This window comes from Telopea speciosissima, chromosome 3 (assembly GCF_018873765.1).
Source record: "Telopea speciosissima isolate NSW1024214 ecotype Mountain lineage chromosome 3, Tspe_v1, whole genome shotgun sequence".
Lineage (NCBI taxonomy): Eukaryota > Viridiplantae > Streptophyta > Magnoliopsida > Proteales > Proteaceae > Telopea > Telopea speciosissima.
The window spans coordinates 8,590,210-8,606,417 of NC_057918.1; the positions used below are offsets into that span (position 1 = coordinate 8,590,210).

A 16,208-nucleotide genomic window follows, 5' to 3' on the forward strand; every position below is an offset into this window, starting at 1 on the left:
TTGGCTGAATCAATGTTATACCTTGATAATTAGAGTTTGGAGCTCTGAAAGTTTCAGAAGAAACACCTAAACCAAGAAGCTTTGATGAACCAATTCAAAACTTGACTCATGTTCAGAGCAGAATTTCACCATTCAGGGAACCTTGAGTTTTTGTGGCTTCAATTAAGCTAATTAGTAAGCTCCAAGTAGAAGACTGATAAGATACATCAAACCAACCAATCGACCGTTGAAAATGTTTTCTCATCCCACCTAATTCCAAATTAGCAAGTTATCAAGAGCAGGCACACAACCAGCAGGACAATCTGCAATATTAAGGTTATACTCTATAATAACATAAGGAAAGGAGGAAACAATATACTTTCTTTTGGGCCATGAAACTCAACGTTGAATTCAGTAATTCCATCATTGATCGGCTCCACAGTATAGTCACTCATCATCCTATATAACATGACAGAAGAAAGTTATAAGCACATAAAAAATTCAGCAGCCTAAATATACAATGCTCAAATGTGACTGGACAAACTTCACAAGGCATCCTTTTGGGACTAGAATGTGGGGTGTTTCTCAAATACAAAACAGAAATATAAATGCTATAGGACTCATTGATTGAGCTGATATTGGGACCTAACTTGGTTGATGATTTGTTCAAACACCTAACAAAGTGGTACAGGTAAGATCTGAAAGTATTTAGGGGCATACATAAGCATAAATGCCACTGTCCAGTTATGACATATAGGGTGCACAAGTTTGATTCCTAGACATTCTCCTTTGATTTTTGCTCTTCTGAATTTTTTTTCTTCTAATTTGAATAATCAATTTCCCCTTCTTTCAGCGGATCGTTTATGGAGAGTATTTATTTGCTACTGCAAGAATCACTTGGGATCTGTATGGTTCAAAGTGAAGCAAAGGAAAGGGAAATTTAAAAATAATAATAATAAAATAAAAAAATTTCCAATCATTACCAACAATGATTGTGTAAACAACTCAAGAATTTTCTAAATAGTAGCTAAAATTTGCTTCACTTTTCAACCAATGTCCTTGGCTTTAGTCACTTACACAGTCATGGTTACACTTAAAGAAGTTCTATTTCCTTTTTAAACTTCTCTTCATTTCCCTTTACTTGCAACCAGGCAGAATCCTAAAGGATAAGAAGTTACTCAAGAAAGAATATAAAATTATTATGGAAACTTACAGCTTCATGACATCCATATCTCTCCTCTTGCTTGGAGAAGACATCTTTATCCTTATATATAATCAATCAGTTCTAATCTGTTACCTGCTCATCGAGATGTCAATTTTGTCATAACATTCCATTCCCATTAGATTCGATTTAAGTTCAGGTATAAAATAGCTAAAATGAGGAAAAGAAGTAACATAGAGAACAAACATGGCGTACCTTTGAATAGATCCACGAAAGTATGACAATTCAAAAGAGAAAAGAAGGCAGCCTCACTGTCAGAATATCAAATCTTCTAATGCCCAAAACTAGGAAGAAAATGCATACCAAGCTGCAAGAACTATGTCCAACAATTAGTGGATTAAGACCTTTCACAGCGAGATTTAGAAAAGCAATCAAAAGAGGTAAGTATAAACTCCAAAGGACACCTCTCTTGATATCTAAGTTGGTAGGTTACCTACCTACCTGCCCACCCACCCCCCACCTCCCCAAAAAAAAAAAACAAAAAAATAAAATAAAAAATCAGTGCATAAGAGTAGAGTAGCTTTGCAAAAATTTATAAAACTTGCAAAAAGATCTTCAGCTATAACAGTTAACACTAACAGAAGCTAACCACATAAATCCAAAGCATAATTTCACACATATAGAAAGACTCAGGGGTAGAAATTGTTACCATCTCACCAAACTTTTCACATTTCCTATATCTAGGACCGGGCCCTTGTTTGAAGAACAGGTTGGGCTCCTCTGTCTCCTTTTCAGTTTAGATGTTGTATAGAGTGGAGCTCTCCACTCTACTACAGATGTGAGTCAATTACAATTTTCTTTATTTAATCGTTTATGGGAAGAAAAAAGGTTCAACATCAGCATGTACACACACTAACTACCAACTCACCAAACTTTTAACATTTCCCATATCTAGGACCGGGCCCTTGTTTGTAGAACAGGTTGGGCTCCTCTGTCTCTTTTCCAGTTTAGATGTTGTATATAGTGGAGCTCTCCACTCTACTACAGATGTGAGTCAATTATAAGTTTCTTCATTTAATCATTTATGGGAAGAAAAAAGGTTCATCATCAGGATGCATACACACTAAGACAAGAACATCTACAGATTAATCTGTTGATCACCAAAGAAATCTTCCCCCTCCACAATCAATGAAAGAAATGAAAAATACTAACCCATGGTCAGGGATTAGATTAAATATCAAATTTCAAACATAATTTTGGGTATCATAAGATGTGCCAGAGAGTATTCTATTCTCTAAGTAAGCAAAATACAATCTGGCCTCATATGGAGATGCATGGACCATGTGACATGAGCAATGTCACAAAACTGCTAAAGAAGCACATGGAGAAAACTTGTGACACTTGACAAAACAAGTTGTAGGGAAAAAAAATAGAAGAAAAATAAACAAAAAACTGCCTTGGATTAGGACACTTTCAAAACAGTAGGCAGATGATCATATCTGCAAATTCAACAAAGCATTAGCAAGCATACAGTAAATAAGTTCTGCAGAGATAGGCACTGTGGAAGTTTCGCTAAACACTTCCAAGTGAAGTCCAAGTAAGGAAGTTAGTTGATGAATGGAGTGGTGTAATTCACATGTACGTTTAAATCTGGCCCCTTCTCCTTTAGATATTTTTTGTAAGGTGTTCCTTTGAGGACAGATGTGCTTCTACCACTGTACCTGAATAAGGTGATATCGCAACTCATTGCAAATCAAGTTGGATTTCCTCCACATTGTTTCCACTGAAGAGAGTGATAAAGAATCAAGACCAATTAGTTACCCCAAAAATAGCATAAGAGGGAACGCCATTCGAGGATTAAGAATTTCTAATCTGAAATTCACCTAAGGTCTAACAAATATATAGAAGCAGCGTAAAAGCTTGCCCTGATTAAAAAGAATCAAACTGTAAATATGGGGTATAATTTCTCATAATGGCCGTGCAATGGCTCAGAGGTTCCTTCCAACAACATATATATGGATTAAGAGCTCTTCACAACTTTGAGAACATTACATAAACCTGTGTGTCGCATAGAAACGCCAATTCACGAAGAAACAAGTCTAAAAGTAAATCTTACCAAGAAAACCAAAACGAACAGAGAAGGGGAACAATGTTATCTTACATCAAATTCCACATTAAAGCTAAATTCGTTCCTTTTATTATGCCAATATGGAAAACCGAATCTAATCGCTAAAATAACTAATTCAAAAAGGTCAGAATGAGAGTAAAATCACGCAACTTCTATCGACCCATATCAGCATTTGCTCTAAGTAAATAAGCTTCAGTTGCAAATTCAGACGTTGTAACATCACAAACGAAAATTTTTAACACAGCGCACAAGAAGCTCAAACAAAATATAACTGAACATTCAATCAAATGAACCAAATTGAAGCCAAAAACATTAAAAAAAAAAAAGAAAAAAAGAAAGTTAACCAGATCTAAAGGAAACGAAAAACATATAACGTAAATTATCAAATAAAGAAGTTCGAACATAGAGACTAACCAAAACGGTAGAGTTTTCGTCCGATTCTTGTAAGCATACTCTAAGTTTCGAACACTTAGATTTCCAGAAACAAAGATCGATGAATGATCGGTGATGGCTTTTTTACGGTGAAAAGATCCCTTCTTTATCGATCAAAGAGGCGTTCGAACCCACACGAAACACAGAGCAGAGGACAGAGGGAGACAGAGAGAGAGAGATAAGAGATACTTATAGAGAGCACGTCGGCACAATCAGATGCACGTGCAGAAGTAAAAATTAAAATTAAAGGATGGTTTGCGTGTCATGCAAACGGCAAACCCACTTATGTCGTTAGGAGAATGAACGACAGCTGATGATGATCCTAATTCCTAAGCTGTTTCAAAAAATGGGATCGGAAATATCGGACGATTTTCACTCAGAACTGACCCTGTCAATTTCCAATTAACCCCGATTCATTTGTACCGAGTCAAACTGTGTTAGACAAGACCAGGACGAATCCTGTTGATTCCAACCAAGCGTAACCGATTAATGGCCAACTCCGTATGATTCCGTGATGATTCGAATCGAACATCCCAGAATCGATGGGGACTTATCTCTTCACCTCTTTCTGGTCCGGAAATAATTTAATGAGACCGGTTTCTAGTCTCTCATCTCCATCTATAAGCTCCAAGGGTGTTAAATAGTTGGTTCGGTTTGTTTGGGTCGGTTTTTTTTTTGGCATATTATGGTTTTTAGATGGTTTTATAGGTCGGTTCGGTCTTTTAACAGTTTCTAACTCATAATCAATATCAAACCGATAAGGAGTTCGGTCGATCGATCAGTTTTGATTTATCTGGTCAATTTCATCGATCCAATTGGAATGGTTTGATTTTTGACACCCTTACATGAAAGTGTCCAACACTCAAATGATCAAAGAACTATACTTAGACATATCCCCCCTAGAAGCCCTTTAGCATGTGGCTATTAATTCACAATTTGGTACACACCTACCTTATATCAATCTCAATATTTTTAAGAAAGGTGAGACCACTTGAATAACCAGATCATTTTAAAAATGAGGGAAAAATTATTCCAACTATGCGGCTATACAATTGAAATGAATCATCAAATTTAATATATATTGTCAGAAATTATATCTATCCAATAATCAAAATGCAAGATTATTTTCTTTTCAAATGGTAAAATATAGATGTGTATCAAGAGCCCCTTGAAATCAAGTAAGTGGGTGTTGGAAATGGAGGACTACAAGGCAAAGGAGCATGCGAAGGAGAAAGAAAAACCCTAATGAGCGGAGTTTACCACGGAGGATTCTCCCTCTCTTTTAGCCGGAATCTCGGTTCCTTCGGCTAAATCTTTGGTCTCCGTTTGGTTTTTCCTTGCATGCACCACCTATCATCACCGGTCCCTCAATCCTACTGGTTTTCTAATCGGTGGTCATAAGTCTCATCATGTGCTCTCTACTGGTTCGCCTCTGATCCTCTTACCTTGCTCCTCGGTGGTTATCTGGTGTCTGAGACTAGGGGTCTCTGAAGCAGCATGAAGGAGTTTCCAATTTCAGAATTGCACTGATCGAGGACCTATTTGATTATCTCCTTGCATCACCTTTTTTTTTTTTTTCATAAAAACCTTGCATCACCTTACCTTAAGGATCCTTGCGCATGGAAAAGATATTTGGATATGGTATTTCCCTCTGCTAGCCAATTAATTTTTTAAACTATTCATGGGGATGGCGAATCTGAGGTATGCCTCTTCTTTAGCCTATCAGCTATGAGTTTAGTGCCTTCACTCTGATGTGCTTTCAGATCTTTGCATGTTTCTTTCTCCGTTGGTCTTCTCTTTAGTGACTGATTTGCTGCATGATGGTTTTGCAACTTGTTCTTCTCTCTTATCTATGCTGCCTTAGCCTATGGTTGTGTTTAGATTTCTGGTTTTGTTATGATTGTCTCTTAGCTTCTATATGTTATGATTATGGCTATGGTTCTATGCTTAATGTGATGTATGGGAGATGGTACCCTCTCGTTGAAGAGTTCTGTTATTTAAGGGTTGTGTGTGAAGTTTGGATTGAATCCTCGACAGTCCTTAATCTCACCCTCTCTGGATTTTCGGATTCTGTGACTGAGTTGTGCTTAGTTCAGTTGCTTCATAGCATGCAGCCTCCCTCTCCGTTCTCTTCTCGTACCGTGATGGGTGATAATACTGGTACTCATCTCTTAGCTGAACAATTAGCTAAGGACTTTGCAACGAAGCTTGATCTACCGGATCGACCTACACCTTCGGTGCGTGTTTCAGAGACCAGTATGATGAATGCAAAAACCAGTCTGCAGTTCTCTCTTGTGGGTTGGATCATGAACAAGGTCCCAATTTCTCTATTGGAACTGAAGGCTATTGTAAGTACCATGGTCCTTAGGACGCGGGTTCCTTAGCCTCTTGACGACAAAGATTGACTTCGATGAATAACGGCGTATCATTCCGATATATCATCATGGGGATTAGAATCATGCTTTATAAAGAAATGGAGTCGCCACCTAAGATTAGGGCTTAGGACCCAATGGGTGTAGCTCCATCCAGGTTTAGCGGAAAGGGCTACGTGATTTCATATAGTCTGGTCAGACATTCAGGGTAAGTAGTCAGGTTACGAGAGTGGGAAGGTGTTAGACACCCACCTCGCCCGGATAAATCGATCTTTCTACTAGATACTGGTTTTCGAATATTCTCCCTTAATAATATATCATATACTAACATATAAGGCTAAGTTATGATGCACTAATTTTGACAAAGAAAGAAAAAATCATTTATTATGTATACTAAACGAGTTGCTTTAATTGTCTATATTATGCCCAAAAAAATGAGAGGGAAAAAGACAGATACCTATCTAGAAATGCAAGAAATAAATGAAAGCGCACCCAGGGCGAAATATGTGATGTCCTACGGCTCAGGTGGAGACGGACGATCAACTTGTCTCTTTCTTGTCGGATAGAATGAGGTTATACGAGATGAGTTTTGTCACTCAGACTTCTGGCAGAGTAACGGTTATATAAGAGATTCTCGTTATCTGTATACAGACAGAATAACGGCTGTGAAGGGGTTTTTCGTTATCCATACATTGATGGGATAACAATACCTAAGAGCAAAATCGCTCTATGTTTGGATGGGTAACCGAAGGATCTACCCAGGTCGAAGAACTCCTCTCACTCACATACTCATGAGGAAAAGACGGGGAAAAAGAGGGTGAAAAGGGGGCAAAATAAGCCCTAGAGGGTTTCCTTACTCGAGAAAAGCTTTTTGAAATGAGGGAGGGGGACCCTCCTATGTATAGGGAGGGGGTGTTGGACAAGTGTGTGTCCATCAAACCCGGTTCGGTCCGGTTCAACCCGGTTCACCTTTGTATTGAACATTTATACATTTTAGTTTAATATTGTCACATGCGATATAAACTTTTTGAGCATTATGTGTCCGTAAGTTATACTTAAAATGGTAGTCACGACTAGGGTTTGGGCTGGGCACCCTTATCATATGGTCGTCGCATTGGGTATGCCTAGACATGTGATGTCAGGGTACGAATGCGAGTGCTCACATGTTTGATGTGTGCATTGGCGAAGAATCTACTTTGTCGATTCCCTCATGTATTACTGCCAGATGTAGGAAGGGATAGACATGTGTCACCGACACCCTGTACCTGAGGGAACCCTGTCACTGCAAAATGTGATCGCATTCTTTGTTTCATCAATGACTGAGACTCAAGTGAGTCAAAGTCGGTGTTCTGGGAATGCGTGAACACTTTGTGAGTGAAGGAGTTATCCAACACGGTCACCACTGCCCGATTGGGGAACACCAAGATAGAGACGTACTGCAGTGCATGGTCGGATCGGACTGGATCCAGTACCATTTTGGAAATGGTTTTGCAAAATTTATTTTACATAAAATGATACATTATTTATAGTTATTTCAAATAAAGTGTTTTATCGAGTTTTACGGGACCCGATCGGATGCACAGATGCTCTTATATGGACATGTACTATGGATTGGGGTTTGGCAATACATGTGTACATGCCCTAGATTCCATAATGATGGTGTTGATTAGTGGGGGGGTTGTATGTGATAAATTGTTATCATATAGGGAGTTATTTGGAATTTACTAATTTAATTGGCTCTTTATTTAATTAATGGATTTGGTGCTAATTGTAATTATCCATTAATAATTAAATAAAGAATCTAATTAATACTTTCCCTATTAGATTCTCGCTTCTTTCACTGTGTAGCACTTTGAGTTTAAACAGAATCGCTAAGCGAGAGAGAGAGAGTCAGACTCTCACTAAGGCTCTATTAAATCTATCTAGGATTTAATTAAACCTTATTATTATAAATAGGGGACCATAAAACGCAGAAGAAGAAGCTCTCCATGTTTTTGGAGCAGACACTCTCTCTCCTACATTTTTGGTTTCTCTCTCTCTCTCTTGTGATCTCTCTTCTTCTTCTTGCTTCTCTCACCTGTGTTTGAGAGTTAGGGTTTGTGAAACCCTAGATCTGTGCTGAGGAGTTTGAGGGCATCTGGGATTGGCGTGTAGAACCATGGTAGCACCATTGGAGGTTCAGATCTGTTTGCTTGGAGCGCTCATTGGAGGAAGAACCACTGTCTATTGGAGGAGCAACTCTTGAGGCTCACCAGGTTAGCAGTTCTTTATTAATTCCTTCTGTTCATTGATTATTAATATTTATGGGATGCGAAAGAAACTCGAATCAATTAATTTCCACTGCGCATTCGAGTATGGGATGGATCCCTCTTGCCATGTGATGGACTAGAGACGAATTTCTCCGTCCCTATTGTGATAATTAATTTTATGGAATGCAATAGAGAAGGAGAAACCCTAATAGGGATGCACCAGGGTTCCCATGGGCGACCATGGGAAACCCTAAAATTAAAATGGGGCACCCATGGGACACCATGGGCTAACCCAGGGCGTGCAAAACCCTAAAGATAAATATCTTGGTCTCCCTAGGGAACCATGGTTTGATCCCTGGACCGTTGTTTGGCCAACAGGGGGGACCCTCACCCTTGGCCGGATAAGCCCTCCACGGCGCCGTGGGGGACTTTTCCATGATCCATGGGTGACGTCAGCAGACTGATGTCACACCCCTTCATGGCGCGGACTACCGTGGTAGGGGAGGGTGAGCAGTACCTCCTTCAGCGTTTAGTAAAAGGGTCTGATAAGTCATTTTAGGGATGTTAGGGTGACTTGGTTCAGATGTAGGGACAAGAGTCCTTCTTGAGAGAGATATCGATGTCTGTCCGTGTCCTGTTGTCATCATCGCCGGGGGGTGACAAAATTCAGCGTCTACAGCTATGTTTAATAAGGCTGGCCGTAGTTCTAAAGCCAATAATCAGAAAATGAAAGGTTCGATGCCTACTCAAGAGGTGCAATCACCTCACCAAGGCTCATTGACTCATGTACAATCCCAAGCCTTTCCACGTTTGGGTAGCATGTGGCCCTCAGCTACATCTGGCATCACTCTAGCAGGTCAGTCGATCTTACGTGGGGCATTCCTTGGGGGTTTGCGTCCTATTTTGCCTCTGAAAAGGCCGCTTCTAATTGAGGAACATGACCCACTCACTCTGCAGCTGTTCCCTCCAGGGGAGGGAGAGCCATCGAAGAAAGCAAGAGTTGAATCCACTTCAGCTATGATACTTGACACTGAGGCACTGGTGACCGGCCAGAATAGGTCACCCAGTGAGAAATGAATTTTATGGCGCTCAATTGTCGAGGGATTGGTCAACCCTCGATAAAATGAGAAGTTTGTTCTCTTGTAAATAGACTTAGACCTTTTGTGTGCTTTCTTTCTAAAACTAAGAAGTCTAGTAGTCGTCTTCATTCCTTTTGTCGATCGGTTGGCTATGACAACTTTGTGTGCAGTCCAGCTGTTAATGGGGCGGGTGGTATCTTGCTGTAGAAGTGGATGTAATTTGGCAATCTGATTGGTGCTTTCATGTGAACTTGCATCTTGTGAAAAGAATTGAAAACTGGACTATGTCTTTTGTTTATTTGAGCTGTTTGGAAGTGACTAGATCAAATCAACTTTCGACACTAGTGCATCTAGCTGATTTTGTTCTCAATCCTTGGATTCTGGTGGGTGATTGGAACTCATATCTATCATTGGATGATAAAATTGGTGACAGACCAATCTCATCTTCACAACTTAGGGAGTTCAGCCAATTTGTTAATTCAACATGTATTTCTGAGATTCCGCAAGTTGGCTACCCCTATACATGGAACAGTAGACAGGTGGGGTGGGATCGGTTTTTCTCTAACATGGACTGGTTCTCTCTCTTTCCTAGAGTAGTCGTTCATTCTGAGCTCCTGGCAACCTCAGACCATAGGGCTATTATTCTTTATACGGATGACCTGAAACCCTCTTGCAAGCGCCCATTTCGGTTCGAAGCGTTGTGGCTAGTTGAACCAGATTATAATAATGTAGTAGCCTTTCAATGGAACACTTCACAACATAGAGGATTTGCATCTTACAAGTGCTGCTCGAAGCTAAGGGACTTGCAGGGAACCTTGAAAAGCTGGAATAGGAATTGTGTAGGGAATATCTTTAGACGGTTAGAAGAAATACAAGGATCCCTCCATTCACTCTATCAGGTCCCTTTTGAATTTCGAGATGAGTCTTGGTACTTAACTGAAAAACAGAATGTGGCCTCCTTGAGAAAGTTGAATCATCAAGAGGAATTGTTGTGGTAGCAAAAGTCAAGCTCTAACTGGTATGTGAATGGGGATCGAAATACCAAATTCTTTCATCTCACTACAATCAAAAGAAGGGTGAGAAATGTGATTAAAGCTATTAATGCGGGAGGACTTTCCCTAACGGAGGAGGTGGACATCGGCAGAGAATTTTTGAAAGTTTATAAGGGCATTTTCCTTACACAACACAACCTGCTGCAGCTGAGTATTTGCGGCCTATTAGGAATCAGGTTTCCAATGATGATAACTGGAATCTCACTAGACCAGTTACTGATGAGGAAATTTACAACACGGTCAGATCCATGCCAACCAATAAGGCTCCTGGTCCGGATGGATTTTCAGGTATGTTCTATCATAAATCATGGGATGTTATAGGGCAGGACATTATTTCTTGTGTCAGAAGCTTCTTTCTGTAGGGTACCTTCTCCCTCCAAGTGAATCTCACATACATCTCCTTAATACCTAAGGTTGATTACCCAACTTCTGTGAAAGAATTTATGCCGATCAGTCTCTGCAACTTTATATATAAGATCATTTCAAAAATTAGAGTAAAGAGATTGCGACCAGTTCTTCACAAGATTATTTCTTTCAACCAGAATGGTTTTATCAAGGGTCGTCATATACAAGACAATGTGTTGATCAGTCACGAGCTCCTTTATAAAATCAAGGGGACCAGAAGAGGGGAAAAGGGCTTTTCTCTCTCAAGGAAACTTTATTGCAGTATGGGTTTGACCAAACGTGGGTGAACAGGGTCATGTTTTGCGTGGAAAGTCCCCAATTCAGCATCCTTTTATATGGCTCGCCCCTCCCCTACTTTAGTCCGACTAGAGGTATTCAGTAAGGAGATCCCCTTTCCTCATATCTATTTGTTCTATGTGCTGAAGTCCTCTCCACCAAACTGGCTGTGGCTCTGCAGGAAAACAAGATTCATGGCATTCAAATTCAGCGCGGAGGAGAAAGAATATCCCATATGGCCTTCATGGATGATCTTATTCTGTTTGGTGAGGCGACCATGGCAGAGGCAAGAGGGCTAGATGAGGTACTTCAGGAATATTGCAGGTTTTCTAGACAATCTATTAATATCAACAAAACCAGAGCGCATTTTAGCCCCAATGTGGATTCTAATGTTAAGAGGCAACTACGCAAGTACTTCCAAATCAGCCCTACTTCAGCGCTTGATACCTATCTGGGAATCCCTTACATTGGGGGCAGAATTAGGAAGAATCATTGCTCCAATCTGATCAGGCGTGTTAACGGGAAGCTACAGTTATGGAAGTAGCAATTCTTGTCACCTGCAGGTAAAGCAGTCCTAGTGCAGTCCACCCTCTCTGTGATGCCATTGTATACGATGTCATGCTTTCAGATCCTTGCTGCTTTGCATAAGGAATTGGATGGCATAAGCAGGAACATCTTCTGGTCCAGCGGGAAGAAAAATTCTATCCCCATGGTGGCTTGGAATACTATCTGTCAGTCGAAGCGATTCGGGGGTTTGAATATCAAGCAATCGGCTTACATGAATCAAGCCCTACTGGCTAAGAAGGCTTGGGAATTACTAGTTTCACCTTCATCTCTGTGGGGGGAGAATTATGAAGAACAAGTACTTCCCAAACTCTAATTTCTTAACAGCCAGATGCCCGCCTTCCGCCTCTTGGTGTTGGAAGTCTATTTGTTCTGCTAGGGAGTTGAAACGCCAAGGCCTATTTTATAAAGTGGGTAGTGGCCTTTCCATCAATCCGTGGTTGGATTTCTGGATTTCGAATCATCCACACTCTTCGGCACCTTACCCCTTGCAAAGGGAGGCTCCCACTTTAGTCAAAGACCTCATTGAAGCCCCCTCTTGTAGTTGGAAAAGGGACGTCGTTTTTCATTGGTGGGCCCCTGATATAGCGTGGAGGATAGTGTCTATTCCAATCCCTTGTTTTTCTATGGAAGATCAATATATTTGGGCACCGACTGCATCTAGAAACTTCACTGTCGCTTCGGCATATAGCATTGCCACTCAAGGTCTTCAACATCAACCCATGAGTCATTGGCTCAAAGTCTGGCACCTTCCTATTATTCCCAAGGTTCAGCATCTCATATGGAAGACACTTCACAATAGGCTCCCTCGTCCTGATCTACTTCTGAGTGGGGGATTGAATCTCAATCCTTTATGTAATCTCTGCCAAGCTCACACTCAGTTGGCGGAGCATCTGTTTCTGACATGCTCCATCATTTCTCCTATTTGGAGCCAAGTGGATCTCCATTCTTTGACCCATAACCATACATTAGCTAGTTTACTGCTAACCATTCTTCAAGGATCGAATACTCCATCCAGAGAGAGCGTATTGAAGACAGCTTTGATTTGTAGCATTCTCTGGTATATATGGGTCGGACATTGGGATTTTACCTTTCACCAAGAGCCCTTCAATACTAATGGCATACTTCTAAGAGCCATAACAGCTGCGAAAGAGGCAGTTCAACACTACCATCTTCAAACTCCAAGGCCAACAAGATTAGTACAGTGGAGACAGCCACTTCCGCCCTTACTCAAATTCAATATAGATGGAGCTAGCAAGGGCAATCCGGGAATGGCAGGCATAGGGGGAGTATGCCGGAGCAACACTGCACAGTTCATCTGTGCCTTTTCGGAGGGCATAGGGTGGAATTATGCTTTAGTAGCTGAGGCACTTGCGGCTAGGAGGGCATTGTTAATGGCGCGTCAGTTCCAGATGAAACACGTTATGTTGGAGAGCGATAACCTCCTCATTGTTAACCTTCTCAAGGGACAAACTAGGGACGTGCCGTGGAGGATTACCACCATAATTTCTGATTGTCGTTCTCTCTTTTCTTATTTTGATGTCATTCTATTTGAACATGTACTTCGTGAAGCCAATAGCGTGGCTGATTCGCTCGCCACTAAAGCGCCAGAGTCTCAGCATTCCATGTGTTGGCTTTCTATCCCACCTCCGTTTATTTCCCCTCTTCTGTTTGCGGATGCTTCGGGGACTTTGTTCCCACGTTAATGAAGTGCTTTTATAAAAAAAAGTCAAGAGCCCCTTGCTAGGCTTCGTGGTCCTTGCACTAATGTGGGGTCAATGAGAGTGTATGCAGATGCAGAGGAATTCAATAGGGATGTGATTTTTCATTTCATGGTTGGCAGAGCAGTCATTTCATCCTTCTTGAATGGCACAAACACCACACAAGTTGACAGCTGACAGCCTTCTTTTCCCCAAAAGAAAATATAGATGTATTGGGAAGGTTCCTATAAGACTATTATAACGTTTTATCCTCCTAGCTGAATTTTTATAGCATGTACACTGTGGATCCACATGCCCATGCCGCTGCAAATGCGTTACAACACCGTGCTGTAACAGGAGAGGATAACGATTCATTATAACTAAGGGGTACGACCTATAAGACTATTATGCCTCTTTCTTCATTTTTTTTTTTCTTCTTATAAATCATGCTATTCTATAGTGTTTTCAACCTTCCAATAAACTATTAAAAGCAAACATCAGAAATCAATTTATGTTGAATTTTGTTCCAATTAAAATTTCGTCCAAGGAAGGGGTGGAATGGCCCAAATATGACTTAGAGAGTCGAATCCTTGATCTTCTTGGGGGTATGCAATTCAACCTGCAAGGCTCCAACCAACTGAGCTAGCGGCTGTTGACTTGTTTGTCTAGAAACCGTCTCGAATCAAGACTTTCCCAATTGACATTTCAATATTTAGAAACACATAAAAGGAAGAAAAATATTAATAAACAAAAAAAATAAACGCTAATGTTGATGTAACTTATCTTTCAAACTAAATCTGTAAAAAATACGTTCTAAACCTATTTAATAGGCGTATATATTATTATTGTTTTATTTTTTTAATATTTTATTTTTAGGGGCCATTCACCATCCCTAAAAATTAAATTCAATTCCATGAGCTGGCAGCCCGGCACCTTCAAAATCTATTTTAGTGGAGCACATAAGTAGTGCCCTGGAAGTACCATATTTTATAGGAGTGCAACTTGGGTACTTTTGGGTGGGTTTTGAACCCAGGCCCATGGAGAGGTCACCTAACCTCAGCCCAAGGCTGGCCCAGACCAACCTCTTGTTTTTAATATACCAACCTGGCCCAACTTGTAAAGCTCATTCCAAAATATACACGTGCCTTGTGGAGATGGGAAAAGAATCACTATAAGGGAAAACGAAAATCAACTAGAGCCTTAAGCTTCTTAGGCCTCATTTGGTTAGAACAGTGAAGTGAAGTAAAGTAGGATTAAATAATAAATAAATAAAGAGAATGGAAAGTTTTGTAAAATTACAAAGAAAATTTGTCTGACAAACTTAAAAAAATACAAAAATGGTATCTAAATTACAGTTCAGTTTTCAATCAAAATAGTAAAATGGTAACTAAATTACAGTTCACTTTTCAATCAAAATAGTACCAAAATTTTTCACTTTGCAACAACGCTATTTTCATCTAAACATCCCCAATTAAACGCTCCCCTTGTGAATTTTTCCTAATTTCATTTCACTTCACTTCCAACCAAGTAGGGCCATAAGAAGCCTACTCACAATGGGCCATTTTATTACCATTATGTTTCATATGATTGATGGTAAAAAGTTTACAGGGGTAAATCTCCATGTTTAAGCCTTGAGAGCGACCACTTTGTGCAAAAATGTTAAATGTTATGACTCTCATGACCTCGTACAGACGGTGGGACCAATACTGGATATTGGCCTTTTCAACGTTTCATAAGAGCGAAAGCCACCTGGTGATGACAATTAAGTACCAACGGCCTTTATATAGAATTCACTGACCTAAATTCGAGCCATTTACACATCACTATATGATGCAGATGTTAGCACATGTTGGGGGACTTGGGATGGACCTTTATCTGCTCCATTTCCTGGGCAGGTCCATTTTTCCAAATTCATCTAATGGAGGAGGCGGAAATGACCACACTCTACCCTTGCCTGAACACACTGCCTGGATGGGATTCACCCCCCTCTATTAGAGGAACTTGGAGAAATGGAACGGACAGAAAATAAAGCAGATAAAAATACATTTGGGATTCAAATTGTCGTTTTTCAGTTTGTTTGTTTTTTTTTTTTTTTTTTTTTTTTTGGTTCAGATATATGGAAGGACAAGTTTGATGTTGAAAGAACAAAAGGAATATGACAAGGGGGGTTTTCGTCTCTTGGTTCAGAATTACCCAAAAACAAAAGTGTAGTTGCTAGTTAAGCATTGGATGACCATAGAGAGCTTGGACATGCTAAAGACAAAGAAGCTTGTGAGTGAGTTGTGAACAACGTACGAAGGCTTCACATGTCACTTGTTGGAACTTAACTTCTGGCTTCACTTTTCAGAATTACATGTTACACTGAGAATGGCCAGAGTTTGTTACCAAAGTGAAGCCAAGGACTGGGTCGCAGGAGCTTCAGATAAGGTCGAATTTGCTCAGGTTTGGGTCGGATCCCTACCATACTTTGAGCAAGAAGTGAATGTGCATTTGTCTGCTCTGACACCAATGGGTTTGATACATGCATGGGTGTTAATCGATTGGATTTGGGTCAGGTTGAATCGTTTTTTTTTTCAGGTTCAGTTCGCTCTTTCGATTCAGTTTTTTCAGTCAATTGATTTGTGTTGAAATTTGACACCTTACACATGAACCTTACTATCAAATCATTCATTTAAATGTCCAACTAATTTTGTATAGTGAACATGGAGATCAATGGAAGCATTTTCACAAATCAATTTCGCTGTTCATAACCTCAATACTCATTGATTTGTAACAATTCCCCTTACCCCTAGAAATTTTCTCACTAATAT

General features: G+C 40.1%; 2 protein-coding genes across 7 annotated transcripts in view; one reads left to right on the top strand and one right to left on the bottom strand.

Annotated features, from left to right (window-relative positions):
• LOC122656427 (ubiquitin-conjugating enzyme E2-23 kDa-like) overlaps positions 1-15,774 on the bottom strand; it is a 28,998-nt gene extending 13,224 nt beyond the window's left edge. The window contains exons 1-5 of one of the 6 annotated variants that reach the window (XM_043850942.1): positions 3,684-3,866; positions 2,453-2,510; positions 1,397-1,517; positions 1,193-1,269; positions 359-438 (exon numbers count right to left, since the gene is read on the bottom strand). In XM_043850942.1, the coding sequence (XP_043706877.1) occupies positions 359-438; positions 1,193-1,236 (124 nt within the window). In that variant the 5' untranslated portion in view covers positions 1,237-1,269; positions 1,397-1,517; positions 2,453-2,510; positions 3,684-3,866. Of the gene's footprint in view, positions 1-358; positions 439-1,192; positions 1,270-1,396; positions 1,518-2,452; positions 2,511-3,683; positions 3,875-13,155; positions 13,159-15,760 lie in introns of those variants that run through there. The other 5 variants (XM_043850944.1, XM_043850940.1, XM_043850939.1 and 2 more) reach the window with 5 other exon arrangements.
• LOC122654153 lies at positions 12,970-13,404 on the top strand. The gene has a single exon (XM_043848130.1). It carries the CDS (start codon positions 12,970-12,972, stop codon positions 13,402-13,404), a length of 435 nt encoding a protein of 144 aa, XP_043704065.1.
• Positions 15,775-16,208: the final 434 nt, after the last annotated feature.

Coding starts and splice junctions, on each gene's coding strand:
- LOC122654153 (XM_043848130.1), top strand. CDS start 12,970: ATGGCAGGCATAGGGGGAGTATGCCGGAGCAACACTGCACAGTTCATC.